This window comes from Rosa chinensis, chromosome 7 (genome assembly GCF_002994745.2).
Source record: "Rosa chinensis cultivar Old Blush chromosome 7, RchiOBHm-V2, whole genome shotgun sequence".
NCBI lineage: Eukaryota > Viridiplantae > Streptophyta > Magnoliopsida > Rosales > Rosaceae > Rosa > Rosa chinensis.
In genome coordinates, this window is record NC_037094.1 from 10,452,124 (window position 1) to 10,468,406 (window position 16,283).

The 16,283-nt window shown below is 40.1% G+C and overlaps 2 protein-coding genes across 3 annotated transcripts; both read left to right on the plus strand.

The window, feature by feature from the left end:
• Positions 1-8,665: 8,665 nt before the first annotated feature.
• On the plus strand, positions 8,666-16,172 carry LOC121048763 (vignain-like). The gene is made up of 4 exons (XM_024314808.2): positions 8,666-9,287; positions 15,240-15,475; positions 15,589-15,729; positions 15,843-16,172. The coding sequence occupies exons 1-4, from the start codon at positions 8,783-8,785 to the stop codon at positions 16,107-16,109; spliced, it is 1,149 nt and encodes a 382-aa protein (XP_024170576.1). The 5' UTR covers positions 8,666-8,782; the 3' UTR covers positions 16,110-16,172.
• On the plus strand, positions 9,294-15,163 carry LOC112176750 (retrovirus-related Pol polyprotein from transposon RE1). Of its 2 annotated transcripts, XM_040510567.1 has the most exons (2): positions 10,629-10,725; positions 10,949-15,163. In XM_040510567.1, the coding sequence occupies exon 2, from the start codon at positions 10,981-10,983 to the stop codon at positions 14,944-14,946; it is 3,966 nt and encodes a 1,321-aa protein (XP_040366501.1). In that variant the 5' UTR covers positions 10,629-10,725; positions 10,949-10,980; the 3' UTR covers positions 14,947-15,163. The 2 variants fall into 2 exon arrangements, with proteins under 2 accessions (XP_040366500.1, XP_040366501.1); XM_040510566.1 differs by having other exon boundaries at positions 9,294-15,163.
• Positions 16,173-16,283: the final 111 nt, after the last annotated feature.

Sequence of the window (16,283 nt, forward strand, 5' to 3'; positions counted from 1 at the left end):
GATCCAATATAAAATCATTCAAACAAGTAAAGTTCATTGCTACATAAACCCCCCAAAAAAAAAATCCTAATTTTCATGAATGACATTGGCCCTAATTTTGTTGATTTAAATGGTCTACATTTAAATAACATTCGATCGGAACTCTAGAATAAAAAAATTAGAACTAGATGCAAGATCTAAAGAGAAAAAGGAAAATACCTATAAATTGAAGGCTGATATTTGGCTTGGGATTAGAGTGAAACAAGCATGTTAGCATGAGTAATCAAATAAAATAAAGCAGCTCGATGAGAAAGACCATGACTAGTCCGATGCGAAAAGAAGATAAGATTTTTTTTTTTTTTTTTTTTTTGATTTTTGGATTTTGTGGTTGAGAAATGTTTTTATGACAGTTACAGGATAGATGAATGATGATTGGCTTATTTGTTTGTTGGTCAAAACAAAATACATTAGGACGTGATGGGCTCTGGTACAAGATGAAAGTGGGTTTAACCAAAACAAAACTGCATGGAATATAGTCCAAGCTGCCGGCATCACTTCGTCTTTCTCTGGGTCGCCATCGCCATCTCCATCTCCATGTAAACACTGGAATCTAAAATCCTAAAATATAAACCATGTATAACAATATTCTTGGGCTTGTTGGGACTAATTTGAGAAACAAAAATTAGATTGTTTGGATAGATAAAATATATACATATAATTTGCTTAGGTACGCTTTTTTTGTTTTTTGGTTTTTTTTTTGTACCGGCATTTTCATGCAGAAAAAGTTCTTGTATTTTGGGACCGAAATCCATTCATATTGATGCTCTTAAGCCCCGTTTGAGATTGTTTTGCTTTTAAAAAAATCAAATTTTTTTTTTAAATTTTAGATTTTATTGTGTTTGATACCAAATAAATAAAAAGAAGCTTTAATTGAAAGTTACAGGTCACTGACAGCGGATTTTAGAAGCAGCCCAGAGGTTGCTTTTAGAAGCTGATGTGGATCAAAACACACTCTGGAGTTGTTTTATGTACTGACAACACTTTTAAAAATATTATTTACCAAACATGAAACTGTTTTAATTCACAGCTGATTATTCTCACAACATAACAGCAGCTGTAAAAGTAAAAATGGATTGGAGTGGTCTACTCATTTCATTTCATAACCCCTTTATATAGGGAGAGAATTACAATGGAAAGAACAATTACAATGATGACATTAACTACTGATTGGTTCGTAATCCATGCTGATTGATGTTAATCTGTAATTGCTTGATTCTCTCTCCGTCAATCACTTTGACGAAGGCACACAATATGTTTTTCCTTTAACACTCCCCCTTGTGCCAAGTCAAAGACGAAATGGTGCATGAGTTGTTGCCTCACTAAAAACCTTGCCAAGTAACAATAAAAACCCTGTGGGACAAAAATACACCTTGGTCCAAGGAAAAGAGCACAACGCACCTTTTACATTTGAGTATGACATGTGTATGTTAGACTTCCCCTGACGTCTACACCTCCCCCTGATACTTACATTAATCTAGGGAGCCTGGAAAGTCTTCGCATTCCTATGCTTTTCACATGTTTCTCAAATATGTCCTTAGGCAATGATTTGGTGAACAAATCTGCCACATTCTCCTCAGACTTTACTTGATTCATTTGAATCTTGAGGAGAGTCTGTTGTTGCTGATTGTAGGACAACTTTGGCGATATGTGTTTTGTGTTATCACCCTTAATATAACCTAGCTTCATCTGTTCGATGCAAGCTGCATTGTGTTCGTAAATGCAAGTAGGCTCTTCAGTGGTAGAACTCAAACCACTAGTCCCTCGAATATGTGCAATGATAGTTCTTAACCATACACACTCAAGAACCGCCTCATGTAGAACAATGATCTCTGAGTGGTTCGAGGAGGTAGCCACAAAGGTTTGCATGGTTGATCTCCAAGATATCGCTGTGTTCCCATTGGTAAATACATAACCAGTTTGGGAACGATATGTGGGTCAGATACGTATCCAGCATCAGCAAAACTGACCAAAACGTCATTTGGCGTTTTAGTGTAGTGAGTGGCGTTTTCGCCATCAACATTTCCTTTAGGGATTGCAGTTCCATCTGCGGTCCCTCTTGTCTCTCTGTAGGGAAAGAACAGTCCCAAGTCAATGGTTCATTTTAGGTATCGAAAATGTTCTTGATACCATTCCAGTGACACTGCGTTGGCGCTGAGCTAAATCTAGCTAACAAGTTCACTGAGAATGCAATGTCTGGTCGAGTAAATTGGACTAAGTACAATAATGCGCCTATTGCAGTTAGATAGGGAATTTCAGCTCCCAATACTTGTTCGTCATCTTCCTTTGGACGAAATGGATCTTTCCTTGCATCCAAACTTCGACCGATCATGGGAGTGCTAGCAGGATGTGCTTTGTCCATGTTATATCGCCTGACTTTTGGACATATGCAGACTGGTGGATTAATATTCCACAAACTCGGTGTTCTAGTTCAAGACCTAGATAGAATCGAGTTTTCCCAAAATCCTTCATCTCAAATTCGGATTTCAAGTAGCTCGCGGTTTCTCTTACTTCATCAAGAGTACCAGTTATGACATATACTACTACAATTTGCAAATCCAGAACTTGTTTTCTTTATGAATACGCAGGGGCATAATTCATCGTTCTTATATCCCTTCCCAATCAAGTAGTCACTTAGACGGGTATACCACATCCGTCTGGATTGTTTCAATCCGTAAAGTGAGCGTTTCAACTTAATTGCAAACGCACTCTGTGGTTTAGAGTCACTTGACTTGGGTAATGTAAGGCCATTAGGCACTTTTCATATATATCTCTGAATCTAGATCCCCATAGAGATATGCAGTAACCACATCTATGAGCTGCATTTCCAGTCCTTTGAAAAACTACTAAGCTAACTAAGCAGCGGAACGTTATAACGTCCATTACGGGAAAGTATGTCCCCTCGTAGTCAATTCCAGGGCGTTGTGAGAAATCTTGCGCCACAAGGCGAGCCTTGTACCTCAGGACTTCATTCTTCTCATTACGCTTTCTGACAAAGACTCATTTCTGTCCTACAGGCTTTACACTTGGTGGGGTTAGCACTACCAGACCAAATACCTGTCTCTTTGTCAGAGAATCTAATTCTACCTGGATTGATTCTTTCCATTTAGGCCAATCTGCTCTTTGTTGACATTTTTCAACAGAGCGTGGTTCGATATCATCGTGCTCTATGATTCCTTGAGCAACAGTATATATCATCAATGTGTATGGAAGATCTTTCTATCAACTCATACGTACTCTCGTAATCCTTCGAGATTTCTTTGTTCTCTGGAATCATTTCAAACATCGGAGCGTCCTCCAGTATTGATTCATGGACAAAAATATAATCAGAGACAATCTCATGAGAGGGATTCTATACATTGATGATTGGTTTGTGCCTTACTCACCCTCTTCTTCCTTGGGTGAGTGTCAATCGAACCAAGTGACCTCCCCCTTTTCCTTGGGGAGCCACGGCCTCAACCACACCTCCACTAAGTGCGGTTGCAGTGCCTCTATCTGTGGCACCGTGCCCCTTGTTGGGGACTTCTAACCTTGCAGGCACATTTGCAGCTGGTATACGTGATCTCGTCACTTTTACGATATCAGTAAACGTATCAGGCATCGAATCTGCTACGTTCTGAAGATCGATTATTCTTTTCACTTCACTTTCACTTTATGAAGTGCGGGGATCAAGATGAGACAGAGTGGGGACAAACCACGACAATTCTTGTCGTTCCCTTGGAAAATCCGTTTTCCTATCTCCCCCTAACGACGGGAAGACTGTCTCATCAAAGTGACAATCCGCAAATCTAGCGGTAGAGAGATCGCCTGTCAAGGGTTCCAAATAGCGGATAATTGTTGGGGATTCGTATCCAACATAAATACTTAATCGTCTCTGAGGACCCATTTTGGTGCGCTGTGGGGGCGCAATAGGCACATATACTGCTCAACCAAATATGCATAAGTTTGAAGTGTCAGGCTCATATCCAGTTACCAACTGGTACGCAGAAAATGGTTGGCTAGCTGTGGGTCTTAAACGAATAAGTAAAGCTGCGTGCAATATTGCATAACCCCATGCAGATATAGGCAGGTTGGTGCGCATAACCAATGCCCTAGCCACCATCTGCAGCCTTTTGGATGGTGGCTTCTGCGAGACCATTTTGTGTATGCACATGGGTACATGATGCTCTACATCGATCCAAATAGATATGCAATAATCATCAAATGCTTTTGATGTAAACTCTCCAGCATTATCAAGCCTTATAGACTTGATAGGGTGATCAGGGTGGTGAGCCCTTAAATGTATAATCTGTGCTAGGAGTATTGCAGCATTTCTTGTGGACAATAAAACGACATGTGACCAGATTGTCGAAGTATCCACCAGAACCATAAAGTACTTGAATGGTCCGCATTCTGGATGGATAGGTCCACAGACATCTCTTTGTATCCTTTGTAAGAATGGAATGTTTTGTTTTATATCTTTAGCATAGGAAGGTCTCGATCCTGTTTTTGCTAAAGAGCAGGCTTTGCAAAACAAGTGATGTGCCTTTGAAATAGTCTATGAGGTATAATGGGAGGGAGGTAGTGCTTCTGGTACTTCATAAAGCGATGACTGCATTTGAGCAATCCTAGAATCGACACCTTGCAGTGTGGCGGATTTTTCTCCCATTTTCACTCGAAAGAAGGGATGTCCGTGTGAGTTCTTGAAAAATACGGATCATCATGTCACGACCTCGGTGCCATAAGAGGTCATGCAAAAGCCTGTATGAGTCAGTGTCCCACATTTCATTGTTGGTGACAGTATAGGATTCAATTATCCAAATCGTAGTGAGGTACAGTCCACTAAATTGACTCATAAGTTTCTCTAAGATGTGTTTCCTTCCACAGTCATTAGATGTAATATCAAGGTATTCAGTTCCATTATCACGGTGTGGTGGTGATGGCAGAGGGTGGGGCTGCTGCACGAGGAAGAATTTATTTTATTTTATTATTATTATTATTTTTTTGTGTTTACAGCTGCGGCAGAAAAGAAAAGAAAAAATTTCCTTCTTCTAGGGTTTTGGTTGTTTTTTTTTTTTTCGACGGAAAGAAACTAGAAAATTAGGATTTTTTTTTTTGGCTACTTGCTCTGAGCGTGCTGATAACGTGTAAAAGTAAAAATGGATTGGAATGGTCTACTCATTTAATTTCATAACCCCTTTATATAGGGAGAAAATTACAATGGAAAGAACAATTACAATGATGACATTAACTACTGATTGGTTCGTAATCCATGCTGATTGATGTTAATCGGTAATTGCTTGATTCCCTCTCCGTCAATCACTTTGACGAAGGCACACAATATGTTTTTCCTTTAACAGCAGCAACAATTTTTTTTTTTTTAAATCACAGCAATCCCAAACTAATGCTTAATGCCTCATCACTCATGCAGTCATGCAATTACTTTTCAAAAGCTTTTCATAACAAATATGTTAGGTAACAATCACACATATTTTGCAACTCTGGGAATGAATGGTTTATGTTATCAAAAGTTATAATGACAAATTAACAATAAATTTTAACGAGGAGTTTATTTCCAAATGAGTGTTCAGTCGATAAAGTTTAATAATTTTTTCATATATATCTTGATACACCTAGTTCAAACATGCAACTCTTTTCAACTCATTCACTGTTTTATAACGCTTAAAATATTGGTGGAAACTAAAGAGATTAACATATAAAAGTTGTTATGCTGTATTCGGATTGCATAGTATGGAGAATTACTCTCAAAGTTAAAACAAGATATACAAATCCATTCCATACTCGTTGTCAATATGCACCTCAATCAATCTTGGCTTTTGTCCTGTCATTGTCATTCTCATGTCATTGCCACCTAACCTTAACGCTATTCTTATGGCAAAGGAGGAACAAACAAAATACTTAAAACTTTGCGCTAGCTAACCATCGAGCTTTAGGGGAGGTGAGCCTATGTGTAATGTTCCAGATATTGTGTATTCATACAAACTTTGAATGTCAAAGTTATTATTAGCATGAAATCCATATTCTTCTGCCAATAACAAAGCTGATGTTTCTTCGTCTACCATGCAATTTCTGAGAGTTCTCTTGCTTTCATTGCCATGCGACAATCACTCTAAGTGTTCCATGACCACTCCCTCTACCAGATCTTCTTGGCACGAATTCAACAATTTCAATTTTGTATTTACCGTTTTCATGTGATTTTGGTTTTTGACCACCATAGTCATGCACCTTAAGTGTTCCATGACCACTCTCTCCACCGGATCTTCTTGGCACGAATTTAACAATTACAATTTTGTATCTACCACTTTCATGTGACTTTGGTTTGTGGGCATCTCCAACAGAGTAGCTAAACTCAATTTTTAGCTATATATAACTATTTCTAATGCAAAATTCAGCTCCAACAGACTAGCTATAGGTAAGTTAAATTTAACTATAGCTAAAATGGTTAGCTATATTTAGCTAGAGTATCCTACATAGCTAAAGCAAAACTTATATTTCTCTCTCTTCTTTTGTCCACATGTCAGTTTACGATTTGGTAAAATATAGTTATTATTTACAAATAGCTATCATTGCTAAAGCAACATTGCTAAATCAATACCTATATTTCACAACTTTAGCTAAATTTAACTAAGAAACAATTTCTACTGTTGGAGATGCTCTGACCACCACAATCACCGTAAGTGTTCCATGAGCACCCCCTCCACCAGATATTCTTGGCACGAAATTAACAATCTCAATATTATAGCTACCACTTTCATGTGACTGTTGCAGGGCGTAATTAGCTAAAAATATCGTATGTAATTATTTCATTAGTTTCAACAGTGCACAACATTTCCAATTAGCCTACCTACTTAATGAAAGTGATAAAGGATCCAATTAGTACTGACCATGCATTTCATTAGGCTCATCAAAAGAAATAGTGTAAACGCAAAACCATCAACCATTTTTCTTTTCCAATCCTTAAAAAGCTCACACTAGCTATCAATATAATTTAAGATGAGTGTGCAAGTAGTCTCAACAAACTACGTACTGTAAAAGTTGAATGAAATTTGAGTCATATACCATACTCTTTTTGGATCACATTGCTACTAAGTACTAATAACAGCTTTTGGATTTATTGTCAATAGATAGATCGATGGCAGAGGGGCACGAATGATTAAATTAGAATTGAAATTTTCATTCATAAGAGTTTGCAGCCATACTTACTAACTCTGATTACATCCAGAAATTTCGGGGTTTGTCAATTTATTGGGGTACCCAAATCTAGCCTCTGGGAGAATTATTGCACAAGTTGAAAAATATGAGGTTTAGGACACAAGATTAGCAAATGCTGATCTCGATAAGGTTATTCTCTTCTGATCCTTTTACTTATCCAACATTGTAAGGAACAATACCATTAAATCCATAACAAATTGTGTGAACGGTCAGAGATTTAACTTTCATGCCAAAACACACATGATAATGTATTACATGTCACATCAATATGGACTCACCATATTAATTGCATTCTGGAAGGTTAAGGCTCTTATATGTAGATATCCAAAGGGAAAATTACCGGTTACATGAGTTTTGGTGCCCATAATATAAGTTGATGAAGCTTCTCTGCTTTTTCGACATGAACAAGTGACTAGTTGCCCACACACTACGCTAGTATATGTCCTAGTGAAAAGTCCCAAAGTCCCACAAGCAACGCCTTACTTCGAATGGCTAATACAGTCCAACTTAGAACTGCTGCTAGTCTGCTACTAATTATGAGGCTTAGCCATCTCTTTCATTACTTCGACCTAAAGGAATTGCAAGCATCGCAATTTGGCTTTCCATATTGTCACAAAACTTTTTCTGCCTCTGGCATTACTCACATAATTGCGACCCATTATCCTTGACTCCTTGTCAGAAGCAAATATAAGAGAAACTCTTCAATAAAGCGTCATTGTCACGTGACATGTTCACCCCACCGATCTGGCTCTAAAAACACAATACTTCATACCTAAAACATCATGATTTGTACATGAATAAATCGTAACACACTTGCTTTCTATTTACTTAATACGTAGTGATTTTCTATTAGACAATCAGACAAATATGTTGAATAGGCCGCCTTACAGAATACCCATTTTAATTAACTATGTGACAAACTCAAAACTGAAAACTTTTTTATGGCCAACAAACACAAAAATGGCGTATATTTGAGAAAAAGGAGTTAATTTGAGTCACAAATGTCAGTACGTATACTCAGGTCACTTGCAGGGTTTCAGTTAAAGATGAAAGCAGTTACCAACTTCTCACCACTTTATTAAATCACTTGCGAAAAATCGTGGCTAAAAGGCTCCATCTACGCCACAAGCTTCGTCATCTTCCTCTACACTCTTTCATGCCATAACGTGTTGGATATGTAATCCAGAAAGCTCAATGAAAATAACCCCCCACAATCTCTAACTGCTAAAAATACCACGCTCTCTTTTCTTTTACTAAAAGTTTCAAGCCATGTATGAACTCAACTTACTAATCTAAAGGCATATATTGCTTGTGTAACAAAACCAAAACCCATTTCCCACACATCTTCTTCGGTTCTTCCCCAGTCCAGTCACCACAGATGACAGACCATATCAGATATCTGCCTCCATGATTTGAAGTTGTTCATATCCACAAGGAAACCCTGTGACTTACTCAATTTATTGTTCTTGTTTTGTTCATATCCCTCATCATCACTACCCTTCTCCTCCATACATTGACACTATATAAAGCAGCAATGGGGCCTCGTTATTCTCATCGAATTGTGTTCAACAGTACTAAACCTAGAGAAATGGAAATGAAGAAGTTTCTATTGGTTGCTGCTCTTTCACTTGCTTTGGTGATTGGGGTGGCTGAGAGCTTTGATTACCATGAGAGAGACTTGGCCTCCGAGGACAGCTTGTGGGATCTGTACGAGAGGTGGAGGAGCCACCACACGGTTTCTAGGAGCATCGATGAGAAGCACAAGCGGTTCAATGTGTTCAAGGAGAATGTCAGGCATGTCCACAACACCAACAAAGAAGACAGGCCTTATAAGCTGAAGCTGAACAAGTTTGCTGACATGACCAACCATGAGTTCAGGAGCGCTTATGCTGGTTCCAAGGTTAAGCATCATAGGATGCTCCGAGGGCAGCGAAGCGGTGATGGGGCCTTCAGGTACGCGAACGTTGACAGTATCCCGCCGTCTGTTGACTGGAGAAAGAACGGTGCTGTCACGCCGGTTAAGGATCAAGGCCAATGTGGTAAGCAATATTTCCGCGTAACCGTGACAAGCTTTACTGCACTTTCCCCCTTTTTTCTTCTTTTATTCAACTTTGTTTCTTTTTACCAGTAGTAAAATCGGACTAGCCTGTTGGACAGACAACCCCGAAAGGCTGGCAGACAACCCCGAAAGGCTGGCTTAAATCATGCCTTATATTAGGAATATTGCTTTTTGTAATAATAGAGTTTTTTGTAGATATGTATATATATGCTCTGTTAGTAGAGATCAAATACAACATTCCCAAAACATTCTCGTTCAGTTTGATATGGTATCAGAGCAGAGATCCAATTTGGAATCTGTTCCGCTGTGTTTTTTCTTTTGTTTCTCGGGTTCTTTTGAGTTCTTTTGGGTTCTTTTGTTTAATACAGATTGGTTAATACTGACACTCTAGCCAATTCTTTTCTTCTGATCAAACACACTATCTGAAACCCATAAACCCATAACCTTTTTTTTTTCTCAAGAAAAGCACAAAGCATACCTGTTGATCTCCGAGCCTCCAGTGCTACGACGTCCGTACTTCATCCTCCTGGGCTCGTATCCCAGCAGCCATCCTGGGCTCGTTTTGCACCAGCTAACTCCAGTCCTTGAGTCCTTGGTATCTCATCTGATCACCTCTGATCGCATGATCACCTCTGATCACCTCTGATCGCATCCATCCTGCCCAGATCGGCGTCATCCATCCCAGATCGGCGTCATCCATCAGAGCGGCCCCTGCAAGCCAGCAACGCACGCCACCGCAGCCTCCAACGCAAGCCAGCAACGCACGCCAGCTCCACCGCAGCCTCCAGCTCCACCGCACGCCAGCTCCACCGCAGCCTCCAGTCTCCACCCACTGTCGCTGTTACAACACCCAAGTCGGCAAAACTGCACCTGCCCACGAGCGCAGTCCACTCGGCCCCGCCTGCGCAGATCCCGGCCCCGCGCGGCTCCAAGCCTCCTGTCACCCTCCGCCTCACGCCTAGCACCTGCAAGAGAAAAAAGAGGGAGACAGAACGAAAGGGAGAAATTTATCACTGGTCTAGTGATTCTGCTTGAATTTATTTATTAAAAAAAAAAAAAAAAAAAAAAGGTAAGTAAAAAAAAAAAAAAAAAAAAAAAAAAAAAAAAAAAGGTAAGTAAGTAAGATGGTGGATTTGATCGTAAGTGATCCTCAGGCTACAGGAGCTACATCTACATCTGTGGCTCGTGAAGTTGTGATTGTTCAAAATGTAACAGATAACTCAAGCTTTGGCGTCAAGCTTGATGGCACAAATTATCAGTTATGGCACAGGCTTATGAAGATCCATATTCAAGGGATTGGAAAGTGGAGTTATGTTATTGGTAGCACTGCAAGACCTGCTGCAGGACCAAAAGCTGATGAATGGGACACAGCAAATACTAACGTGATGGGAATTCTTCTAAAAGCAATGACTCCAGAGGTAATGCAGTTATTTGCTAATTTTGATTCTCCCAGAGCAATTTGGGACTCTGTTGCTGCTACTTATTATGATGGAAGTGACTTTGCCCGTGTTCATGAATTAAATGTCAAAGCTTTCAAAATAACTCAAAGTGGACAGCCTGTTGCAACATTTTTTGCAAATTTGAAGACAATCTGGCAGGAGCTTGATCAGAGAAATCCTAATCCTATGACTTGTGAAGCAGACATCACTACCTACAGGAGTGAGCAAGATAAGATGCGTGTTCATGTCTTTCTTGCTGGTCTCGATCCTCATTTCGAAGGGGCAAAGAATGAGTTATTGCGTCTTGCAACTCCTCCAACGTTGGAGCAAGCCTTTGCTTATATTCGAAAAGATGAAGCCAACAAAGTTGCTGCCAAGGGACTTCATACTGACATTTCAGTTTTAGCAGTCCAGGCTAGATCACCTCAATCTTCGTCTCCTCAGTATGGGAGTTCATCTCATATCCCATCTCTAAATCACTATCGACCTCGGAGCCAGGTGTACCAACAGAATCAGAATTATAGCCGAGGGCTGGTTCCGGTTAATAACCAAATGACTTGCAACTATTGTAAGGAAGTTGGTCATTTCAAGAATGAATGCCCTAAGCTGCGAAGGTTTAATTCAAACAATTCCGGTTGGAGAGGAGGAAGTAATACTGGAGGAAGTAGAGGTCAGAGAGGCAAAGCAGCAATCCAAATGGTGCCAGAACCTGATTTCTATGGTGTCGAAGGGCGAGACCCCTCTAAGGGTAATGTTTCCTTGACTAAGGAAACTCGAGGTAAAATTGGTATTGCTTTACATATTTCTGACTTTACTGGTAGTGATACATGGATAATTGATTCTGGTGCGTCCGATCATATGACCTACGACAAGTCTTTATTTGTGTCTATGTCATCTCCTTCTATATCTCATGTCTCTAATGCAAATGGTGTGTCTTTTCCGGTCTTAGGTATTGGGTCTATTCAAGTTACACCATCCATTATTTTACATGATGTCCTTTATGTGCCCTCGTTGTCTCATCATCTGTTATCTGTATCTCAATTGAATTCACAGAATAAGTGCTCAGTAACCTTTTATCCAATGTATGTTGTTTTTCAGAATCTATGCAATCGGGTGATCATGGGCAAGGGAGACCTGAGGGGGAGACTGTTTCATTTGGATTGCATGTACGCAGGACAAACACAAGAACCAGAACAACCTTTAGCCCTGACATCGAGTTCTGATCGACTGAGTGAGTTATGGTTGTGGCACAGGCGTTTGGGTCACCCATCTTTTGGAGTTATGAAGAAGTCCATGCCTTCGTTATTTTTGGGAATAAGTGATTCTAGCTTGCATTGTGAAACTTGTGCTTTGGCTAAGAGTCATAGGTCTAGTTATCCTTCGAGCTTTCATTCTAGTACTATGCCTTTTGAGTTAATTCATTCAGACTTGTGGGGTCCTTCTAAACATTCTACCCTTTCTGGAATGCGATATTTTGTGTTATTCATCGATGACTTTACCCGATTATCTTGGGTGGTTCTACTTAAGTCCAAAGATTCTGTCTTCTCTGCCTTTACAGCATTTCATAGTCTTGTTCGTACTCAATATGATGCTCATGTTAAGGTTTTTCGTTCCGATAATGGGGGTGAGTTTATTAATCATTCTTTTCATGAATATTTCCAACACCATGGCATAATCCATCAAACTTCCTGTCCACAGACACCAGAGCAAAATGGGGTGTCTGAACGGAAAAATCGTCACCTTTTGGATATGGCTCGATCTCTTTTGCTTAGTGCTAACATGCCTAAGTACCTCTGGGGAGAAGCTGTTTTGTGTGCTTCTCATCTTATCAATCGCCTTCCATCTGCTCCTCTTCAAGGTTGTGTCCCACTTGAGGTCTTGTCTAACTATGTTTCTATCCCATCATCTAATACCCTTCCTGCTCGTGTCTTTGGTTGTGTTGCCTATGTTCATTTGTATAAAAATCAAAGGACAAAATTGGATGCTAGAGCCCTTAAGTGTGTGTTTGTTGGGTATGGGTCTCATCAGAAAGGTTACAAATGTTATCACCCTCAATCCCAGAAGTTTTATGTCACCATGGATGTTACTTTCAGTGAAGATGTTTGTTATTTCTTGCCTCCTGTGACTCCTAGTAAGGGGGAGAAGTCTTGTTATTATGAAGATTTGTCTAATAGGCAAAATGAGTGTCTAGCATATGAGTTCTCAGAGTTGGAGGACCCATCGTCTAATATTGAGAAGGAAAATAGGGAAAACAGGGGTTCATCCAGAGAAGAAGCTTTGAGCAATGTATTACCAACTGGTCAACCGGATCAGTCTGACCAGTCGGCTGGGGAGACAATTTTTGATCAAGTGGAGGATGAGGTTCTACCGTCTTCAGATGGTGTTTTAGACAATGCTTCAGTCTCTCCCTCCTCTTCAGCGGTCTCACCTGCTCAATCATCACCCGAGGTATGTCCCAATCCTTCCTTGTCTAAAAGTCCTTTTGTGTCAGGTAGTGTTCCTACCAAAACCTTACCCAGTCGTTCAACCCGTGGTCAACCTCCGAAACACTATGAACCTACTCTAAGTGCTAAGACTAAATACCCTGTTGCTAATTATGTGTCGACCCATAGGTTATCTAAACCATATGTAGCCTTTGTGAATCAATTATCTTCTGTGTCTCTTCCTAGTAAAGTGCAGGATGCCATGAAGGATGAGAAGTGGATGAAAGCAATGACAGTCGAGATGGATGCTCTTGAGAAGAATTGTACGTGGGAGTTGGTGTCATTACCACCAGGGAAGAAGACAGTTGGTTGTCGGTGGGTGTATACAGTGAAACATAATTCGGATGGTTCAGTGGATCGGTACAAGGCGAGATTAGTGGCTAAAGGGTATACTCAGAAGTATGGAGTGGATTATGATGAGACATTTGCACCAGTGGCCAAAATTAACACAATTCGGGTACTTCTCTCATTAGCTGCTAATCTTAATTGGCCTTTGCAACAGTTTGATGTTAAGAATGCATTCTTGCATGGTGATCTGCATGAAGAAGTTTATATGGATTTGCCTCCTGGATATGGTACTTCCACTGGAGAGCAGGTGGTGTGCAAATTGAAGAAGTCGCTTTATGGCTTGAAGCAGTCTCCCAGAGCCTGGTTTGGCCGGTTCACCAAGTTCATGAAGAAAATTGGGTATCGACAAAGCAATTCAGATCATACCTTGTTTCTTAAACATCGGTGTGGTAAAGTGACTGCCTTGATTATCTATGTTGATGACATGGTTGTGACAGGTGATGACATTGAGGAAATTCAAAGGTTACAAGGTCAGTTGTCCTCTGAATTTGAGATGAAAGATTTGGGTAATTTGAAATATTTCTTAGGAATTGAAGTTGCTCGTGGCAAGGATTGTATTGTGTTGAGTCAGAGAAAGTATGTCCTAGACTTGCTGGCAGAAACAGGTATGCTTGATTGTAAACCGGCTGCTACTCCTATCGAGCAGAACCATCGGTTAGCAGAGTATATAGATCAAGTACCTACAAATAAAGGGAGATACCAGAGGTTAGTTGGACGGTTGATTTATTTATCCCACACTAGACCAGATTTAGCTTATGCAGTTAGTGTGGTGAGTCAGTTTATGCATAATCCCAGTGAAGCCCATATGGATGCTGTATTTCGTATTTTGCAGTATTTAAAGTCTGCTCCAGGGAAGGGATTAATTTTTTCAAAATACAGTCACTTGGATGTTTCCGGATATACAGATGCAGACTGGGCAGGTAATATTACAGATCGCAGGTCTACTTCGGGCTACTTCACATTTGTGGGTGGTAATTTGGTTACTTGGAAGAGCAAGAAACAAAAGGTGGTGGCTCGCTCCAGTGCAGAAGCAGAATATAGAGGAATGGCCCGAGGACTTTGTGAGATGTTGTGGTTGAGAAATTTGTTGAGAGATTTGGGGTTCATGCAAAAAAAGGCTATGCCGCTTTATTGTGATAATAAGGCTGCAATTGAAATTGCTCATAATCCAGTTCAACATGATCGTACGAAACATGTAGAGGTAGATCGACACTTCATTAAAGAGAAGCTGGATGCACAGGTCATTTTGTTTCCCTTCGTTCCTACTGAAGAGCAATTGGCGGATATTCTTACAAAGGCTCTATCGAGTAAAGCTTTTTATGACTCACTTGACAAGTTGGGCATCCGTGATCTGTATGCACCAACTTGAGGGGGAGTGTTGGACAGACAAAGGTGGCAGACAACCCCGAAAGGCTGGCAGACAACCCCGAAAGGCTGGCAGACAACCCCGAAAGGCTGGCTTAAATCATGCCTTATATTAGGAATATTGCTTTTTGTAATAATAGAGTTTTTTGTAGATATGTATATATATGCTCTGTTAGTAGAGATCAAATACAACATTCCCAAAACATTCTCGTTCAGTTTGATATAGCCTTCACCAATAACGTGAATATGAAATGATTAATCTAATGCTTTTCTGTTACTTTTGATGATATTATACAGGTAGTTGCTGGGCGTTTTCAACGGTTGTAGCTGTTGAGGGCATCAACCAGATTAAGACAAAGAACCTTGTTTCATTGTCAGAGCAAGAGTTGGTTGACTGTGACACTCAACAGAATCAAGGATGCAGTGGGGGGCTGATGGAGTTGGCGTTCGAGTTCATCAAACAAAAGGGTGGCCTAACAACCGAGACAAACTACCCTTACAGAGCAACTGATTCAACATGCAATGCTGCAAAGGTAAAATAGATTTCATGCATGTACTTTTCAGGAAATATCTATTCAACACTTTAGGGACGACCCTTCGCAGAAGAAAATGAAATGACAAGGATTAACCTATTATGTTTTTGCAGGAAAACAGTCCAGTAGTGTCAATTGATGGTCATGAGTCGGTGCCTGCTAATAATGAAGATGCATTGCTCAAAGCAGCTGCAAACCAACCTATCGCTGTTGCCATAGACGCCGGAGGTTCTGATTTTCAATTCTACTCGGAGGTAAACTTACTAATAACAAACTATATTCACTTTAACAAATCGGATAAAAAATTAAAAAGTAGGGAAACTACTTATAAGTCAGACATCTGAATGTGGCCGACTATGATTTGCAGGGAGTATATGATGGAAAATGTGGCACCGAGCTGGATCATGGAGTTGCGGTTGTGGGATATGGAACAACACTCGATGGAACCAATTACTGGACAGTCAAGAATTCTTGGGGCGACCAGTGGGGAGAAAAGGGTTACATAAGGATGGCTCGTGGTATTGCTGAGAAGGAGGGGAAATGTGGAATAGCAATGGAGGCCTCATACCCCATCAAAAACTCTTCAACTAATCCTACAGGAGCACCTACATCCTACCCAAAGGATGAACTCTAAAACGATACACAATTTATTTTAGCTTTTCTGATGTTGCTTCTGTTATAGCATAAGGTTTCATGACTCCTGGCCTCATGACCAAATAATATGTGTCTTTCACTTCGCAGAATTGGTTTTATCTCTAAGATCTGTAGTCTGTGACTGATTTATGAAACAACTTTGTCGAATTAATTT

Coding starts and splice junctions, on each gene's coding strand:
- LOC121048763 (XM_024314808.2), top strand. CDS start 8,783: ATGGGGCCTCGTTATTCTCATCGAATTGTGTTCAACAGTACTAAACCT. Junction 9,288..15,239: donor TAAGGATCAAGGCCAATGTG/GTAAGCAATATT, acceptor GATATTATACAG/GTAGTTGCTGGGCGTTTTCA. Junction 15,476..15,588: donor CAACATGCAATGCTGCAAAG/GTAAAATAGATT, acceptor ATGTTTTTGCAG/GAAAACAGTCCAGTAGTGTC.
- LOC112176750 (XM_040510566.1), top strand. CDS start 10,432: ATGGTGGATTTGATCGTAAGTGATCCTCAGGCTACAGGAGCTACATCT.